At 40.1% G+C, this 19,512-nt stretch overlaps 1 protein-coding gene across 4 annotated transcripts in view; it reads right to left on the bottom strand.

The window, feature by feature from the left end:
* The window catches only part of STS (steroid sulfatase), a 205,907-nt gene that overhangs the window by 58,346 nt on the left and 128,049 nt on the right, over window positions 1–19,512 (bottom strand). For all 4 annotated transcript variants that reach the window (XM_063803877.1, XM_054676418.2, XM_016943073.4 and 1 more), the window contains one exon: window positions 18,427–18,563. In XM_063803877.1, the coding sequence (XP_063659947.1) occupies window positions 18,427–18,563 (137 nt within the window). The remainder of the gene's footprint in view (window positions 1–18,426; window positions 18,564–19,512) is intronic.

Raw genomic sequence — 19,512 nt, 5'->3', positions numbered from 1 at the left:
AGACTAAATGCTTTTGCATTTTAGCTATTGTAAGTCTTAAATGTTTATTATTATTGTGGTGCAATTGTGTTGCTGCTAATTATTCATAGTATTCAGATGCTCTCATGTACTTTTATTAATCCCATCTGAATTAACTAGCCAAATGGTCTTTTAATGGTCATTCCATCATGACCATTTTAGCGTGGTCATGATAATTGATAACTTGATTCTTTGATAATTTCTTATGGTATCTTCTTGGAAGATACCATAATAAATGGAAGATACCATGGAAACGATAGAAATAATTTATAAGACAACATTAAACACTATTAATTTTAATTTGAGATATAAGTTCCAGGTAAGATAATATTAGTTTCAGGCTCAAGAACCTGAAATTAGGTTTGCAGATGTTTAAACATGGTAACATCATTATAGACTTGATAAGACTCAGAGATTAATGATTTATAAGCTAAATTAATGTAGAGGACCAAAATCAATACTCTATACAATGGATTTTCAACTATGTATTACAGTTAAAAGTTTTTTTTGGCTCTCCAGGCCTACCTTGGTCTGGCCACAATGCCCTTACCCCATCTCTCTCTAATTTTATTTTTTTAAATTTATTTTAGAGATGGGGTCTTACTTTGTTGCCCAGACTGGAGTGCAGTGGTGCAATCATAGCTCATTGCAGCCTCAAACACCTGGTCTCAAGCTAACCCTTCTGCTATTTTTCCTGCTATGTACTGTTTCCATCTGTAATCTGAGGTTGCAAAAACCTCTTTCTGCAAAGTTTACTATTTTGTCACAAACGCAGATTTACTGGAAACTCAAATAGAAAGTGGAGAGAGAAGAAAAACATACACAATATCTACATATCCTTCATTCTTGCTGCACTGTTATCACTGGGTTTTCTGATACCCTGGTTTACTTTGAGCTTTCCATATGGGTGTAACTGAGGCATACATTTAAAATCAAGAATAGGATGATGGAAGAAAAAAAAATGCCATTTTCGAAGATGTGGATTCACCTGCAAGAGCAAAGGATTTAACATTAATGCCATTGAAAGCATGCTATATTCTGACTACAGCACATATGGGGAATATCAAATTAGCGGGCAAATGGGTCACAAAAAGAATCATTGAGGAATTCAGTGGAAAATAACTCCAGCACTGCCACTCATACCAGATAGTCGAGGAGAGGCAATGAAGAGTTTCTCATCTTTATGTCCCTAGTGTCCCGGCCTTGTCTTTAATCATACTTCAGTTGATACTGGCTTTATGTATAAGTTCCATTCCTCAACTCTTTAAAAAGTACCAAGTAAAGAAGTCCAATAAACATTTTTGTGGGGCTCATGTTCAGGGGCATGAATAGTTCAACTATCACACTCCAGGAGGCTGCCCAAGGGCACAGAAGTCTAACCTGGAAGTAGAGATGGCAACTGAGAGCCAATGAGACTTGTTGCATTGAACTAGTGTTTAGACAGCAGTCACCTAGAAAGTCATTCTTCTCCCTCCCAAAACAGAGGCAAGCCCTGCCACCCTACCCACTCTTGCTTTAAAAGCACGAAGAGAAGCCAATGCCAAATATCAGGCAACTGGCATTGAGACAGTGTGGTACCAGTACCATGCTGTTTTGGTTACTGTAGCCTTGTAATATAGTTTGAAGTCAGGTAGCATGCACTGGAAAGGATGACCTTGCCCAGTGACCTCCATCTTCAGTCCTAACTAGACTGGTTCAGTGGCAAAGTGAGAAGAGTATTCTTTGGAATACTCTTAAATTAAGAAATGCTTCAAGCAGGACTCTGATGCAATTGCAAGCAGAGGGACTGAGCAATTTCATTAGAATAAAGACCTTCCTCCAGGAAATGACTATTCTGTGAATGGTCAACTTGGCATATGGCATGCAGTGGATCAAAGCACATGGCATGCAATGCAGAACATGGTAATGAATGACAAGACTATGGACCAAACCAAGCAGAAGCCATCTGCAGAGCCATGAGTAGCTAAAGGATTTACTGGCTTTGGGTGAGACATGGTGGAAGGAAATATGCTACATATTATGTGTAGTTCGCTGCATGCTTTTATGCAAATCCATATGAATGTGGATGTATATTCTATGATGTGGATCCAGGCAGTAACACCACTTGTGGATGTTATAACTCAGTGTATACTGTTCTGTACAAAGACTCCCTTTCCATCTCCCAAACTGAATAGACTGAAGCCCTTCTTGGCCAACGATATCTGAGCAAGACCCACTCCTGTCTACAAGAGCTGTGTTGTGTACAGATGCATCCCCATGCTGGGACACCCTCTCGGGAAGTTCTGCAAGGATAAAGTTACAAAGAAATAGTAACACAGAAGCATCTACTCTATCTGTAAGTATGGCAATTCTCTCTGTTTCCAAATAAATTGTAATGTCATTTCACGTCTCTCCTTCCTATGCTTAATTGCAAGGCAGCACTATGCAAAACCAAAATGTCAAGTTGTGTAAACAAAACAAAATCGTTTTTCTCAAAGTCAGTGCTCAAAGCTTCAAAGATTGTCAAAGAAGCTTGTTTTCTCTAGGTTTTTTTCTTCCTAAAGTATGGTATATTTACTTGCTACAAATCGGATGCATAAACGCATTTATAGATGGTTGTTACTGATGAAACTTGGCAGACAAGAAATAGCTATTGTCGGCACAGGTATTTGACAGGTAATTCCACCTTCAAGTGATTAAAGTTAAAAGACTTAAAATGCTGTAATTTTGTCATTTTTGTTTTGTTCTGGCTATTGTCTTACCTTAGAATAAAAAAAAATATTATGACAACAATGTTCTTTCACTAACAATTTTCTACAAACTGGAAGTGTGAATAGGTGCAAAAGTTAGATTTTGCCATGACTGACTAAATGGAGTTCATTTAGGTGAGCATCAGTATTTGTTTTAAAATTTAAGTAATTGATGAGCTAAATTAGTCAGGGTACACTCACTGTGAGTGACCTTAAATAAACGAAATTTTGTGTTAAGTATGGCAGGCACCAAGGTAACGCCAGAAACAGCAGAGGTTTGTTCTGTTTTAATTTTTTTGCTTCAATGGTATCTGGGGTACCCAATGAACAAGATCCATTTTGCACTGAGAAGGAGTAATATACGAAAGTATATGCTATGTTATAACCTTCTCTTTTTTCTACTTCTTGAGAGCAAATAAAATGACTTACAGAATCCTGTTGTAAAGAAACTTTCCTTCCTAGGTGCTTACCTCCCCAAGAAAGCATTAAGCCACTGTTGCCCCCAAACCACAGGCGCTGCATGCCATGTTGAGAGATGCAGTCCAAGTGGGTGGGCCCAGAAATCACCCTAAGACAGACAGTTAGCTCTCAGCAGACTCTGTGAGCAATCCTGAATTTCTACTCCACGAGGCTTGTCGGAGAAGTGACTCTTCAGATTGCAGGCAGAGAGGCGTGCTCACATGATCTCAGATGACAAAGGTATGGAAATATTTCATTTACTCCATTTTTCTCATGGTGAGATACCAAACCAACGAAAGGTCACAAGACTCGAACACATGAAATTGTGCCCTAAGAGAGCTATGGCCATTTGCTCCCCTTTCCTACCAAAAAGCAAAATAAAATATACTTGGAGGAGAGACGGCAAAGTCAAGATGCACAGAAAAGAGAATCAACTGACGCTGTGATGCAATAAAAGCTCTGTGTGAAGGGTTCCTAATAATAGTGAACGTTTGCCCAGTGCTTAATACACCGAAGGCACTCTTCAAAACATCCCCAGCAAGAAAGGCAATGAAATGATCCCATTTTACAGAGAAAGAAGTGGGGGCTCAGTGAGAGAGGTCACCTGCCCACATTTAACCGCCAGAGGTTGGTCAGTGGGGGATAGAATCACATGCAATCTGGTCACAAAGTCTGTCCTTTCTTGGCACCGCTGCTGCCATCAATATGCTGAAGCCAGAAGTGGTATGATATCATCGTCCCAGTATATACTGCGTGGGGCGGAACCATATACACACGGTTCTGAATGTTGCCTCTGTAATCTGCTGATTTTGTGAGCTTGCTGAGACTAGTTACTACCTTCCAATGCACCTTGGTTTACACATCTTTAAAATGGGATAATACAGTTCCATTCGCAGAAGCCTGCCATGAGAACTACTATGAATGCATAACACCTGGCAGACAGTAAGTATATAGTGAGAGAAGAACGAGTAACTTTATTAGTAGTAGTATTAATATTATCAGTGGAGCAGATGACAGCAGCAGCGTGACAACAGGACACAGTCTAATGTGACAGTGAACACAAGAAGAGCAAGGAGAAGAGATGGCAACACAGCACTGAACCCCCAATTTAATGCTGGCAGTACCATTAAGGGCCTTTTGGTTTTTGAAAATGGTCCCATGATGCCAAAGAAAGGGCTCAGATCAAGAACTGTCTGCTTTCAATTAAGTATGCATTCATTCATGGGATAGAAATGTCTTCTCTTCAAATGATCTCATGAGTTGTATTTCTCTTCCCTCTTTTCTAAATGCAGAAATCTAAACAGCTTGAGCACTGGTTTCATAAGATTCCAGAAACAAGGAGAACACAGACCAATTTCTGCCTCCTTCTTTTTCCTAGCTCCCTTTGCAAAAGTGACATAACTACTCTAGAAGAAACATATTCTGTCTGTAATCCCAACATTTTGGGAGGCTGAGGTGGGTGAACTGACTGAGCTCAGGAGTTCAAGACCAGCCCGGGCAACATAGTAAAACCCTGTCTCTACAAAATACATACATACATACAAAAATTAGCTGGGCATGGTGGCACATGCTTATAGTCCCTGCTACTTGGGGGGCTGAGGCAGGAAGATTGCTTGAAGCTGCAGTGAGCCGAGATCACGCCACTGCACTCCAGCCCAGGTGATAAAACGAGACCTCATCTCTTAAGGAAAAAAAAGACATATTCCTGGATTCATGACCATCATAGGAATCTGAGTGGGGGACATGGCTGTACACCTGGATACAAATGAGATTCCACAGGTAAGGACCCACAGGTCAGGGAAGGATGCACGGTAGCACCAGCCAGCTGCTCCCTCCTCACTGCTTGGGGAAGACATGTGGGAGCAAAGCAGGAGGCTCCCTTTGGAGGCAATTGAGAAAAGCCCCTCCCCTTCACTTGATTTCAAGGCTTTGTGCTCCTCGTCCAAGTGGGAATGGTAGCACCTGAGGAAAATAGCTCTTGGAGGGTACAGTCACCAAACCATCCCACCCTCCCCTGTGTGCAAACTACTTTCCCAGCCCTAACCTTGCCCCTGCCTGCTCACATAGGTTGCAAATCACTGTTGCTGCCCCATGGGACCAAGGGAAGCCCAACCACCTGATGACCCTCACCTCCTCCTAAAACCCCACCCAGAAATGGTGGCTACAGAAGCCAGTCCAAAAGTGAGGCTGTTAGAAGCCATCAGCAGCTCCCAGAAACCATAGGTTGCTCTTGACAGCTCTAGCAGTTGAAGCCCTCCTTGTGGTCCTAATTCATTTGGCTGGTGGATGCCACAACCACCATGAGGACCTCATGTACTTGCAAGGGGAGCTTGGCTTCACTCCCAATCTCCTGCAGTGACAGTGTAGGTTTGAACTAATTATTGCTGCCCACTCAAGGGTGGATCTAGCTAGATGAATCAGCCAATGCTGGACCTCATGGGAAGAGACTACTGGGCTACAGCCACTTGGCTTCCAGTGGTTTCATTATGGTGACCCTCTGCATAGCCCTTGCAGAAAAGATCCTAACTGGATTCCTACCACCTGAAGACAAAGTATAACACTGGGCCACCAACACTTGTCCTACCCAAGTTTTAAGAGGTCCCACACCAGCCAAGAGTACTGATCAATCAAGACCCAAATTCACAAGAATACGCAAATAACACATGGTCCATCACAGACACACAGACACACACACACACACACACACACACACACACACACACAGAATTTCCTCCACAGATGAAATATCTAACTGTAAAGCATGAAGCCATATACATATTGGGTGAAAATACAAGGGAAAGGGTGTATACATATAGGTTGAGTATTCTACATCTGAAAATCTGAAATCTGAGATGCTCCTAAGTCCTGAACTTTTTGAGTGCCAACATGATGCTCACACAAAGGAAATGCTCATTGGAGCATTTTGAGTTTCAGATTTTTGGATTAGGGATGCTGAGCTGGTGAGTATAATATAAATATTCCCAAATCTGAAAACATTCCAAATCTGAAACACTTCTGGTCCCGAGTATTTTGGATGAATATTTGAGTATTTTGGATACTCAACCTGTAATTTGTAGGGGAGTAAGAAAAACTTAAAAAAAAAAAAATCTTCCAATTACAAGCCCCAGACATCATGAAGGTTTAACTACAAAAATTTATTGCAAAAGACTCTTTAAATAGAATGAAAAGACAAAAAAAAGGCAGGAAAAACATTTGCAGTGTACAATAAGTAAAATATTAATGTTCTTATCATATAGATAGTGCAAACAAATCAATAAGAAAAAGATCTACAATCCAATAGAAAAGTGACCAAAGAATCCTTGGGAGAAGAAATACAACACTGTACTAACCCTACACATAATAGAAAAAAAATAGTGAACTAGCATTTTTCACCCGATAGATGAAAAAGAGACTGATAATATCCAGGGTTGCTAAGAGTATGAGGAAATTAGCGTTCTCATTGATTATCAATGGGTATCCTACTATCATGGTGAAAAAAAGAGTATACCTATTTTAGGCAATATCAAATGAAAGCAAATTTTTTATGCTCCTTGATCCAGCGAATTTGATCTCGGCTGAATTTTTATTTCAAAATTATTCCCACCAGTTCACACAGCTTTACAGAATATTCACTTATAGCACTACTTGAAATACAAATAAATAAATAAATAAATAAATAAATAAATAAAATAAAAAATAAAAAAATTTTAAAAAAGGAACTCAGATGTCCCTCACAGAGGAATGATTAAACAAATTGTAGTCTAAGAAAGGTAAAATGAAAATCGAAATGCTGAAATGGAAAAATGACCAAATAGATAGTTGAGCGAAAAGAAAAAACTGCAGAATAGCATATAGAGTTTGTGTAAAATATTCTTAATAGTCAAATCTTGATATTACTATGTCATACTGGCAACATATAAGAAATAAATCTATCCAGCAAACTGTTAATGATGCTGCCTATTTAGGGGTGAGATTTCATGGGGAATTCCCTTTCTGTACTGTTTGTGTCTATATTCTTCAGTTTTGCATATTGCGGATTACTTTGGTAATCAGAAAAACATTTATACAAAGTGTGGAAAACACTAAAAAAACACAGAAGACTGAGGCAACAATTTAAATTTTTTTTTCTGTTGCAAAGTGGTATGTGACATGCTATCTCACACTCACCCCCAGAACTCTGCTCTTGAACTACATTAAATCATAGACCTTAGCTCTCAGTGACTTCATCCTAAGCCCCTGCATGAAGAGAAAGCTGTCCAGACATCGTAGGAAGGCACAAGAAAAGCATAAACTCTGGGACAGTCAGTGAGCATCTCATAGCTACTGTCTCCTCCATTCCACGCCTTGTCACTCACAAAGGCTTCCCAAACACACAATTCTGAAAGTGACAATCAATAGAAAATGTTGACATATGTGATTTTATTTCAATTTACCAAAAATTCATTTTCTTCCTGCAGTAATGAAAAGGAGTAAGAACCCTAGATAAAATTATATTCCAGTAACAAATGGTCTGTCCCATTTGAGAAAGCCTTGTATTTTAAAAAGTATATACAAAACACTCCCAAACAGCAAAACAGCACATATCCTAAAGTGTACTGTATATCTTTACAGTCAAGCATGTAACTGGCGGTTTTTAAACTGTCTCTTTATTAAATACGTTTGGCAATCGTGGAAAGAGAATCATGCATAAGTGGGTTTGTATTAGTCATTCCTTTGCAATGTAGAGGTTGTCATCACCTCCTAGATGTTTTCCTGAAGTTTCAAAACCTCATTATGAATGTTGCATTCAGGTAAACAGTGGTCTGTAATGGAAATGATTTCATTTCTCTCCTGTCTAGATCTGCTTGAATAAAAAATTGGTTCATTAGGCAGCAGAGGCTTAATACCAGCCCCTGTCAAAAGTCCCTGAGAAAATACTGTCTATCTGCAATTTCATGATTATCACAGCAATCTCAGCAATACGGGTGTGCAATGACACGATCAGAGGTCATATTTCATCTGATCCAGAGCTCAGCTATGACTGCAAGCATATACCAAGAGTTGACAGTCTGAATAAACCAATGGATTTCCTTTTTTTTTTAACTGCAGTTTCCACTTTGGGGAATTAACATTACATTAGCATTATTAAAATAAGTAGATTTCACAAACTCATTTTTTAAAAAGTGTGATTTAGGATGAGTGGGAGATAAATTTAATGTAAAATATCATGTGTAAACACACACATACATACACACACACACAGATAACCTAAAGCCTTTTGAAAGACATTTCCTAAAGGGGATTTCCAATGAAGAAAAACACCAGTGTGAAAATAAAGCCCAATTTGTTGCTTCACTTGAGTTTTAATCATTGTGTCATAGATGCCTTGGGATTCATAAATGAGAGGTGTTGGCTGAATATTTAAAATATGCCTCGTAAGCTGAAACAACAGTAATATGGTATCAGCGGCAGACTCATAAGGGATTCAGTGGCCATAGATTTCATCAGGTCCTCCTATAAGCATTGGGGATTAAGGAAAGATTCTGACTCCACTGGATAAATGGCAACAGATTTTTTTTGTAGTTTAATTATTTTTTAAAAAATACAAGAAAAAAGTCTGACCTATTCAGGAATCAGTATAATGTGGTATGTGTAATTTTTAAAAAGAGCTGATCTCTTTCAGTTATTTTAGCAAACATTTTATTTTTTAAAATCATAATGCCCAATGCTAGAACATGTGTAGTGAACTGGTACAATAAATTGGTACAATCAATGTCTTTTTCTGATATTTATCTTTCTATCATTTGCTTTGTATGAGCTCTTCCTATATCTCAGGAGTTTTCTTTTTGTGTTGATGATGCACATGCTTTTTAAGTCTTTTGTCATTGGTCTTTTTGTTCAGTTTATGTTATATTTTTACCTGACATCAGGAGATTTTAGATTTCATGAAGTAAAATTCTGCAATCTTTCTCTTTGAGTTAGTTATTTCTTGGCTTTTGTGTTCAGAAAGACCTTTCTCAATTATCCTGTATATCAGATAAATATATCTCAATATATTTTCTGGAATTCTTCAGTACTTCCATTTTCCAAACACAATCTGCATGGGGAATTTATTTAAATATATGAGGAACAGCAGGAATAGCATAGTATGTAAGACAGACAAGATTAAAATCCTAGCCATCATATGCCATCTCCATGACTTTGGGCAACTTACTTTAATCTTCTATACTTCTTGTAAAATTGACTTCTTTATTTTGAGCATCACAACGTCCCCCTGCTTCCTCCTCTTCATCTTCATTATTTTCATCATTATCACCATCTTCACCACCATCATCACTATCATCATAATTACCACCATCATCAGCATCGCCATCATCATACCCATCATATCATCATCAACATTATCACCATCATGACCATCATCATCATCACCATCATCAGCATCACCACCATCACCATCATCATCAACACAACACCATTATTATACCATTTAAGCACATGCAAAGCACCACAATGCCAGACAGTAGTGAATTAACTACAATCGCTCTCCTAAAAGTTTAATCATACTATCACAATTATTGTATAATCCATTCTTAGCCATCTGCCTTGAAGGGTCACCTTTACATTTACATTTTACATGAAATTCTTTTTCTGGGCTTCCTGCTCTGTTCCATCACGCTGTCTAGTCTGGAGCCAGTGTCACATGGCTCTATGCTCTATTTATTTATCTTTATTTGAACTCTATGAAGCGCATGTTTAAAACAAAATGAAAATTAAAAACACATTTAAGAATTCATACCACATCCAACCATTGCTGCGGAAGCAGATGAGAGAGAGACTAGGGGATACATTTGCTTTTCTTAAGAGTTTTAAGACAAAATGCTTCCACATTCTATTTCTTATTGCTCCAAGTGCATCCCCCTGCACATCACATCCCACTGGGATGTGTGCCACAGCTATGAAGAGATAACTAGTTGTATAGTCTCAGCAGTTAGCTCTTAATACTGCCTTAATGCCATTGAGCTAACAGATGGGTCTGTGCTGGACAGAGGGAAGCCAGCTTGCTTAGTGTGCACGGACCACCTCCCTGACTCCCTGAAACCTGTTAAAAACCTGAAACGTTGGCAGGTAACCAACGATTGAAATAATTTTCAAGCCTCAATTTTGAGTGTTTGATAATATTGGAAGCTCAGTTAATGAATGAGCGGTCCATAATGGTTCTACATTCCTCCTTACAAAGTAAACCATTATGCATCCCCTCTCTCTGCCTGGCTATAAACCTCCACCATGAAAGTGAATAAAGATAATCAGCCCTAGGAATCACAGGACAGCCGTGCATGGCATCTTTGCTGGTGCACAGTCATATGAAGGCACCAGCTGAACACTCTGGCTTCCCAATTCCATGACCTCTCCAACGCCAGGAACTTGCCTTCCATTCATCATCCAGCAGGCATGCCATGCACCTGGGAATACCTGGAATGATTCAACCTCTGGAATATAAACACTTCCACTCTGCCCCAGCCTTCCAACACCTTTGCTGCAATCTTGTTTGAATCTCCAGTTCATCATCACAAGCCAGCAGCTCTCTTCCTTCCTCATCCCCCACCACCATCTGCCACTTCAGTCCTTCTGTTGCTAATCACTCAAATTCCACTGCCCAGTTGCCTTTTGTGACACTCCCTGCTAGCAAAACTTCAATCATCAATAAGTTTGGTGATCCTACTTCCTGGCCCTGCATTGAACTGAAAATCCACATACCTATGTGCCAACATCCAATTCATGGTCTCCAAGCAGAGATGAGCTCAGACAAAGCCTGATAAGTCATCCCTTGGCACAAATTCTTCCATTCCTCTTGAAAGAAATATCCAACCTCATTGACCTCAGCTCCTCAAATATCATTCTCTGTAATACACTATAATTCTACAATTTACAGGAGCTACATTCACTTGTCCCTTTTCAGCCCTTCTTGATGTCTCTGAAGTACTCGTTGGTATTGATCATTATCCGTTGAAATGCTCTTTGCTCCTGAATTCCCTGATCACACTTCTCTGAGTCTGTCTTCCCAGTTTTTGGCTGTTCTTTTGGTTTTCTTTTAGAGGTTCTTTCTGCCGTGACCTTCCTTTGGATGCTGGACTGGACCTTCCATCCTCACTGTGCACCAGAAGTGAGCACATTATTGTCACTTTTTAAAGAGGGTTGCATTGATCAAAAATAAGAATGTTTAAGAAATTCAAGATAGAAAAGTGATGCATTACACCCCAAGGGAAATATACAGCCTTAAGATCCAGGCTAGACTCTGTATAGGGCAAAGAATGTCAAATAGAACATGGGCTTTTGCTTTTTTGGGTCTTACAGTTTTGAGAAGTAAAGACATGAAGGTTGATTTCTAAACTCTTATCCTGGATTAGATGGAGATAAATTGTGGGTCACAGGTTGCCCAACTGCCTGAAATATTCTTGCAGAACAATCTCTTCCATGCCCATGGTTGGACTACTATTTTGATATATAGGAGAAAGCCAAGTCAACCTTATTCATATCTGTGTTCCTAGTAATTCCTGGCACCTTGGATCAGGCTTTGCAAATATCAGGCACCTGACCTCCATACTTTCACTTTTAAAACTTCCTTATTGAGCACCTAATGTGTACCTGGTCTATAGAACTTGAAGGAAATCAAAATATTTTACCACAAAATATATTTATTTCATATATGCGAGATGGCTGTCAGACAGCATGCAAGGAGAGCTGTTTTTGTGGGGGAGATTTGCATCTGTAGAAACTCTGTATTCATGTAACCAGGACTTCCCTCGTCCAGATCTAGGAAATACGAAATGAGAGTCCTACACTTTAAAGATCTTAAAGAAACATTAACTGGCCAAGCATGGAGGCTCACGCCTGTAATCCTAGCACCTTGGGAGGCCAAGATGGGAGGATCGCTTGAGCCCAGGAGTTCAAGACCAGCCTGGGCAACATAGTGAGACCTTGTCTCTACAAAAAATAAAATTATTAGCTGGGCTTGGGGGCAAGCACCTGCAGTCCCAGCTACTCAGGAGGCTAAAGTGGAAGGATTGCTTGAGCCCAGGAAGTCGAGGTTGCAGTCAGCCAAGATTGAGCTACTACACTCCAGCCTGGGTGACAGAGCAAGATCCTGTCTCAAAACGAACAAACAAACAAACAAACAAACCATTTACCACTTATTTTATCGGAGGGCTGCCATGATGCAAGCTCCCATTCTTTCTGTAACCTCAATATGGTATACAAGCTTTGGTATCCCATAGGGGGTTTGGGTAGCCACTCTGTGATGCTCCCTGTGTGCAGGTTAATATAGTTTTTATGACTTTTCTCCAATTAATCTGCGTTTTGTGAGTTGAGCTTTAGAGAAACTTCAGAGGGTGAAGGGGAAGTTTTCCCCGTGGCCCCTACAGATTCTAAAAGTAGATGTCTTTTATGTATATTGAATCAGAGGACTTTTGTCCATGTAAATGAACCTATATACAGAGGGGTTATTCATTGCATGCTACAGTCCATACTTTCACAATCATTTTAATCCAAACCTCCTAAAAGAGTCTATTTTAAAATGGATAATCCATTACAACCATGTCTGATAATCCAGGCCCTACTTAAAATTACACTGCAAATTTGAAGGGCTTAGACCAATACCTATGGTTCCCCATTGCCAGAGTTTTCTTGTGTTTCTTGAGGTTCTTGACACAATCCTGAGCTCTTACGAATGAGGCCTTCCAATTTATTCTCCATCCCTCAAGACGAGTTGGGTGCATGGCCCTTGCTGCTACATTGAGTTGCACATGACTGACTAAATGTCAGGCATGGTAAACACGCATTCATTCTGTAACATCCCCCAAGCTCATCTCATGAATTCACCACTTATTTTTCCTCCAGGTTGGTTCTCTGTGCCCAGAGGGTACGGTAGCAATGTCCAGGTCCTCCTGCAGGGAAGGCAGAGGAGAGTGAGAGAAATCAAACTGAGAGTTGCCCTGTCATGCTCAGCCAACAGGGGATGCCAAGCTACCAGTCCTGAGCAACTGAACGACAAATGCACAAAGACTTCTGGAACTCCATCTAAAGATGAAGACTTGCCATTCTTGTTTGAAAGAATCTCATAAAACCAGTTGATTCCAACTCTCAGCAGTGGAAGGGTGTTTTTTCTTTTTTTTTTCCATAGCAAGGCTTTTTTTTTTTTTTTTTGATGGAATCTCACTCTGTTGCCCAGGCTGGAGTGCAGGGGCGCAATCTTGGCTCATGCCAATCTCTGCCTCCCAGGTTCAAGTGATTCTTCCATCTCAGCCTCCCAAGTAGCTGGGATTACAAGCATGTGACACCATGCCTGGCTAAGTTTTGTACTTTGATTAGAGACGCGGTTTTGCCATGTTGGCCAGGCTGGTCTTGAACTGATAACCTTAGGTGATCCACCTGGGATTACAGGCATGAGCCACCACACCTGGCCAGGAAGCTTTGATTGGAAGCCAGAGATTTGTTTTAGCATTCACCTTCTTGTTCTCCACTTGAATTTTTCTTTGTAATAGTACAGAACTTGCTAGTCCAATCCTGAGCAAAGGCTGATTTATGATTCCTTCATGTGGTTCTATTAATAGCACAGGGCTCTGAGTGAATGCTGATTGCATGCAAATTCCACTTCACAGACTAGCTGTGATCACTATAATGGTGTAAGCTGTAGATAAGAAACCCCCGGTGAGAACTACATCCATCCTTCCACCTGACCCCCAACCATGAACAGGTCTATGAAAAATGTCAGTCTATTTCCAAAGGAAGAGAAACAGCCAGAATGACACGCCTCCAAAATGCTTGTTGTATACTAGAGAACAATGAGATTTTACACGTTTGTTCTTCCCTGATGCTTGGGCTGCTTCAGAATTAACTGGGATTGAAAATCAGACTTTGCAATAGCACCATGATTGCCCAAAGAATTCCACTGTGGGTGTGCCCTGCTGAAATGATGTGGCTGCTGTATCCAACATGCACAGCACCACTGCCCTTCCTGCTTCCAAACTGTTCAAGCACTTTATCTGCACTTCCCTCATGACATTCCTCACTTTCTGCCCTGAGTTGTTATAGGATCTCCTGAAAGAATCTTAAATTTCTTACTATCCTGTAGGCTGAACATTCTCCCCTAAACCTATAGTCTTATCATCATTGCACCCCACTCCCACCCTACACTGCCAAAAAACATTTAAGCACACAGTTAGCATCCAGTCAACATGACTAATGAATGAACTAGATCTGTCCCGGAGATATGTTGTTGGTTGTGCACTGACATGATGCACGCTTTCTTATTACATGGAAAGAAAAGAAACAAAGTTGTGTAGATTTCATGTTCTAGGTGGGACACCTGCATTGGAACGCATGCTCACCCATTATGAATTCTGTAACCTGAGGTGGGTGTACCTAACCTGCAAGCCTCACTTGCCTTACCTGTGGAATGCGAATGATGAGAACATCACCTGCTGCACAGGGACCACTGGCAGCACAAAATGAGGTAAGATGCTGGGACTCAGAAACTGATATCCCCAAAGATTGCATTTTGACATGCTAAACCGAAGAAGCCTCAAGTCTCTCTAACCTCCCCCTCATCCCACACACAGTTTCTCCCATAGAAGGTGAAGTTCTTTTATCTGCCTAAGATCCAGACCCCCGCAAGGAGAACATTTTTTTCCCTTCCCCTCCCTGTAATTTCATTGTCTGTTGCAGAAAAGAAGACCAAGATATGACTACCCCTGAGGAGACCCTTTTCCAAGTACAATGACTAACTCCAAGGATCATTTAAATTACAAGATAATCTCTGTTCCTGTATCCAATAATTCTCCCTAGCAATTATTTATTGCCCCTCAACAGAACTCCTCTTCTCCCTGACCCGCATAACCTGTTTTACCAGGATCCAAGCCCCCATCATACACACACACACACACACACAGACACACACACATATATATACACACACATATATACACACACACACACACACATATATATACACACACACACACATATATATATATATATATTTTTTTTTTCTTCCTGGAGTACAGTGGTGCGATCTCGGCTCACTGCAACCTCCGCCTCCCAGGTTCAAGTGATTCTCCTGCCTCAGCCTCCCCAGTAGGTGGGATTACAGGTGCACACCACCATGCCCGGCTAATTTTTGTATTTTTAGTAGAGATGGGGTTTTACCGTGTTGGCCAGGCTGGTCTCGAACTCCTGACCTCAGGTGATCTGCCCGCTTCGGCCTCCCAAAGTGCTGGGATTACAGGTGTGAGCCACGATGCCTGGCCCAAGCCCCCAACCTTTCTGTAACCTCAGGATGGTGTATAAGCTTCTGGACCCCATTGGGAGGTTGGGTCTTCATTATGAAGGCTCTTGTGTATGCACATTCAATAAATTAGTATGTCTTTTCTCCTATGAATCAATCTGCCTCATGCCAGTGATTTCTTGACAACCTTTATGGGACCAAAAGCCTATGGCTCCCACAAATACATGTGCTATCAGGGCCCAGTATACGGCCAGCTCTCAATGTTAGTCACTCTGATGATTAAAATCATGTCGACCACCCCGTGAATTTGCAGAGCAGAATTGTATCTCCTGGATTTCAACTGCCCTTGTGTGGTTGTACTGAGAAGCCCCTTCTGCAGCTCTCACAACATCTGTATGAAGTCAGTCTTTCTCTAGTTACTATAACAATATGAGACACAGCACTCACTCAGCTAAGAATAAGGCAGTAAGCCACAATCACGGGCAGTAGAATTGGTGTACAGTTACATAATAAAGGTTCTTGGTCACTGAATATGCCTTTCCAGGCTTAGAGAAACCTGCAGTGGAGAAAGTGATGATCCACAGAATTATACAGCCCTCAAACATGTGGAGAGAACACGCTCTGAGTGACTGAGATGCACCCTCACTAGTTAACCGCTTCCATCTCAGTTTTCCTTTGTGCAGGGAGTGTTTCTTATGAAGCAAATATCCCCCTTTTATTTTATTACATAATTATTCAGAATGCAACAGTCCCGTCCTGTGTAATAAGGAAAAGCCCTTCTTGGAAAGAAGAAATATTCTTTAGAACACTCATATGTATTGGATTTAAAAAACAAAAACTTTCTTAAAAATTCATGGAATGCTTAGGGGAAGGATTTTATCTTTCCACCAAAAACAAAAAAACAACACAAACATCTATAAATCAGGGGCTAAGGCAGGTCTCGAAGATTGAAAATACTCTCCAAATACTTTAGAGGAACTAGTAGTGAGACAACACTGGAAGTTAGACTTTCTAATGAGTCAGGCATGTATGCCATGCTAATTAAATAAAATTTAATCAACAGGTGTGATGAGATCAGCGTGAGATTGCTTGCTAGCCAACAGAAGTCTTAGAGTTGCATAAGCAGCCTGACACATTAAAATAGAACACTCATTAAAAAGAGAAAATATTCTACTGATTTACACTAAGATGTGAAAAATATAAATTGATTTATGTGCAACATTTTAGAAAGGAAAAAATAAAAGGAGGCAGGCTTGTATTGGTATATGTACGAGCCCTAAGCGTAATGCATTCTTCTTATAAATCTTGTTAGAGAGAATGTTCTGGTTTTGTTCTTCCTAGTTAGTATTACAAATGGTACTCACTCTCATTACTTTATAGAATCACAGACTATTAGAGAAAAAAAGAACCTCAGAACTCGCCTAATTTGAATCCTCCTATCAAGATGATAGAGGAGAGGCCTGAAGATGTAAAACATCTCCCAAGTTCACAGAGATAATTAAAGAAGCATCTAGAAGCTGGAAGAAAAGCCCAGTCTTGTTTCTTAAGAACGTGCTCCTTCCATGATTTAAAACAAAACAGAACAAAATTTGTTCTGACAATCACCACAGTAGGTGACCACCACTGCCATCAATTTTCTGCTTTAAACAAACAAACAAACAGAACTAGGAAGCAACTTTCATGGATTTCCAAAACATCTGGATCCAAAGATTAGAAACTATTGAGTTATTTCACCAAAAGAAATGGAAGGAAGAATGAGAGAGAGAAAAAGTAAAAGGAAACAAATATATGAAAATCTTCAGGAACCTGGGCGAGTACTGGAATATGGACAAAATGATCTCTTCTGTCACTCTGATACTGTCCAGATGAGCCCAGCAATGTAAAAGTAAGAGGCAATGCTGCTAGAAAAGACTGGAAGTTGTGAGAAGTTCCAAGTGGACTGGAATGCTGATTTTTCACTCCTTTGCGTAACTCACACACTAAGGCCTTCCCTACCTCATTCAGCATGAGATTGCATGCCAGCCAACCCCTTAGCTGTGTACAGCTAAGAGACCCCAGGTGTAATCCCCCATCCTGGGATCTCTGAGCTCTGCAAGACAAAATAAAAGCATAGGGATGATGATGTAGATATGGAAGACATGCATTTTAACTTAAACAAACCTTCAGTAAGGAAGTCTTCCCAATGTCAGTGAAAAATGCCATGTTTCTCAGAAATAGGGTTATTTGCTCAGGAAGGGAGAGAAGGAGTTTGGAGAACAAGCAAAGCTTTGCCATCGTTAGATGCAGCAAGAAGAACACGAGGATCTCGTCACTGTTGCCCTGAGAGCCTCGCCAAGGCTGTAGCCAGCTGCAGGTATTCTGGATCCAAAATCCATCACACATTTAACTGCTAATGACAAGGCATTGTTCATATTTCATTGTTGATAGAATAAGGGATAATAAGGACTAAAGTTTTGTCTCTTTTCGTCCATGAATCTCTTCCATCTGCAGCCCACAGACTAGACTTCCCCTGAAATGTATCCACTAGGAACTGCAGACATGCAAAAGAGGGTAAAGATATATATATATTTTTTAAGAGACAAGGTCTCAGTCTCACCCAGGCTGGAGTGCAGTGGTGCAATCATAGCTCAGTGCAGCCTCAACCTCCTGGGTTCAAGACGTCCTCCCACCTCAGCCTCCCAATTAGCTGGGACCACAGGCATGTACCACCACACCTGGCTGATTTTTTTTTTTATTTTTTGTAGAGATGGGGTCTCCCTATGTTGCCGAGGCTGGTGAAGGTGCTTTTTGTATTCTATTTACCTTTCAGGATCAATGCATTTTTGGTTACTTTAAAAAAACCCCATACATTTGCTGTCTCTAAAGGCATCAGGAACAAAGATAGAAATACACAGGAAAGAAAACACAAGGAGGCAAAGACTTAGCAGCTTTCTAAGCACTCACTGAGGAGAAACGTACCCACACTCCAGTCCATTTCCTCAACAGCATCCCCGTAGACTCCGTGTTGACTTTTGCCAGCAAAGTCGTTGCTGGAGAACAGGGCTGTGTGCACGTGGAGGTAGGACAAGACAAGCAGGAACGGAGTCTCAGTGTTCCTGCAAAAAAAAAAAAAAAAAAAAAAGGGAGGAAAAAAAAGACCACAGATAATGTTAAGTATGTCTGCCACCATTCTGATTAGGATCCACCTATTATCATAGCAGGCTATTTGAAAATTCACAAAATATTACAAGTTAATTGCCTAATATGGTATCTTCTGTCAGAGAAAGGTAAGTCTCTGTTGTGTCTCTATGAAGTGACTTATTGTTACCCTCTGTGGATCAGTAAGTGAAGAATTATGTTATTGAGACATCCCCCAAAGACCCAACTCAGGAAGAGATTTAATAGAAAATTGCCTATATTTGTTTTTTGTTGTTGTTGTTTAATTCTGTTCTTCCTTCTCTATATGGTGATTAATATGAATTCAAGCACCTTGAAAATAGTATTTCTTTGGGAAAAAAATTTATACACAAATACACATACACACACTACTAGAGAAGACTACCTTTTAAAATTTTTAATTGATATATGCAAACAATTATACAAATATATATACAAATTTTGTATATATAGGTATCATTTGATATATACAAATAATTCTTGTATAGACTTGTTGGGGACAATGCAATAATATATGTTTACCATGTGGAATAATTAAATAAAGCTAATCAAAATATTCATTTTCTCATATAGTTGTCATTTCTTTGAGGTGAGAACATTTAAAATCTACTCTCTCAGCAATTTTGAAATATATAATACATTGTAAGTCACTACAGTCACCATGTAATGCAATACATCCCCAAACTATTCCTCCTGTCTAACTAAAACTTTTTATCCTTTGACTAACATGTCCCCATTCCCCATCCACTCCCCTAACCCCAGTCCCTGGTAACTGCCATTCTACTCTCTGCTTCTAGGAGTTCAACTTTCTTCTTAGATTCCACATAGAAGTGAGATCTTGCAGTATTTGTCTTTCTGTGTCTGGCTTATACAACTTAGCAGAATGTC

Source organism: Pan troglodytes, chromosome X (assembly GCF_028858775.2).
Source record: "Pan troglodytes isolate AG18354 chromosome X, NHGRI_mPanTro3-v2.0_pri, whole genome shotgun sequence".
NCBI lineage: Eukaryota > Metazoa > Chordata > Mammalia > Primates > Hominidae > Pan > Pan troglodytes.
This window is presented reverse-complemented; position numbering and strand designations above follow the sequence as displayed.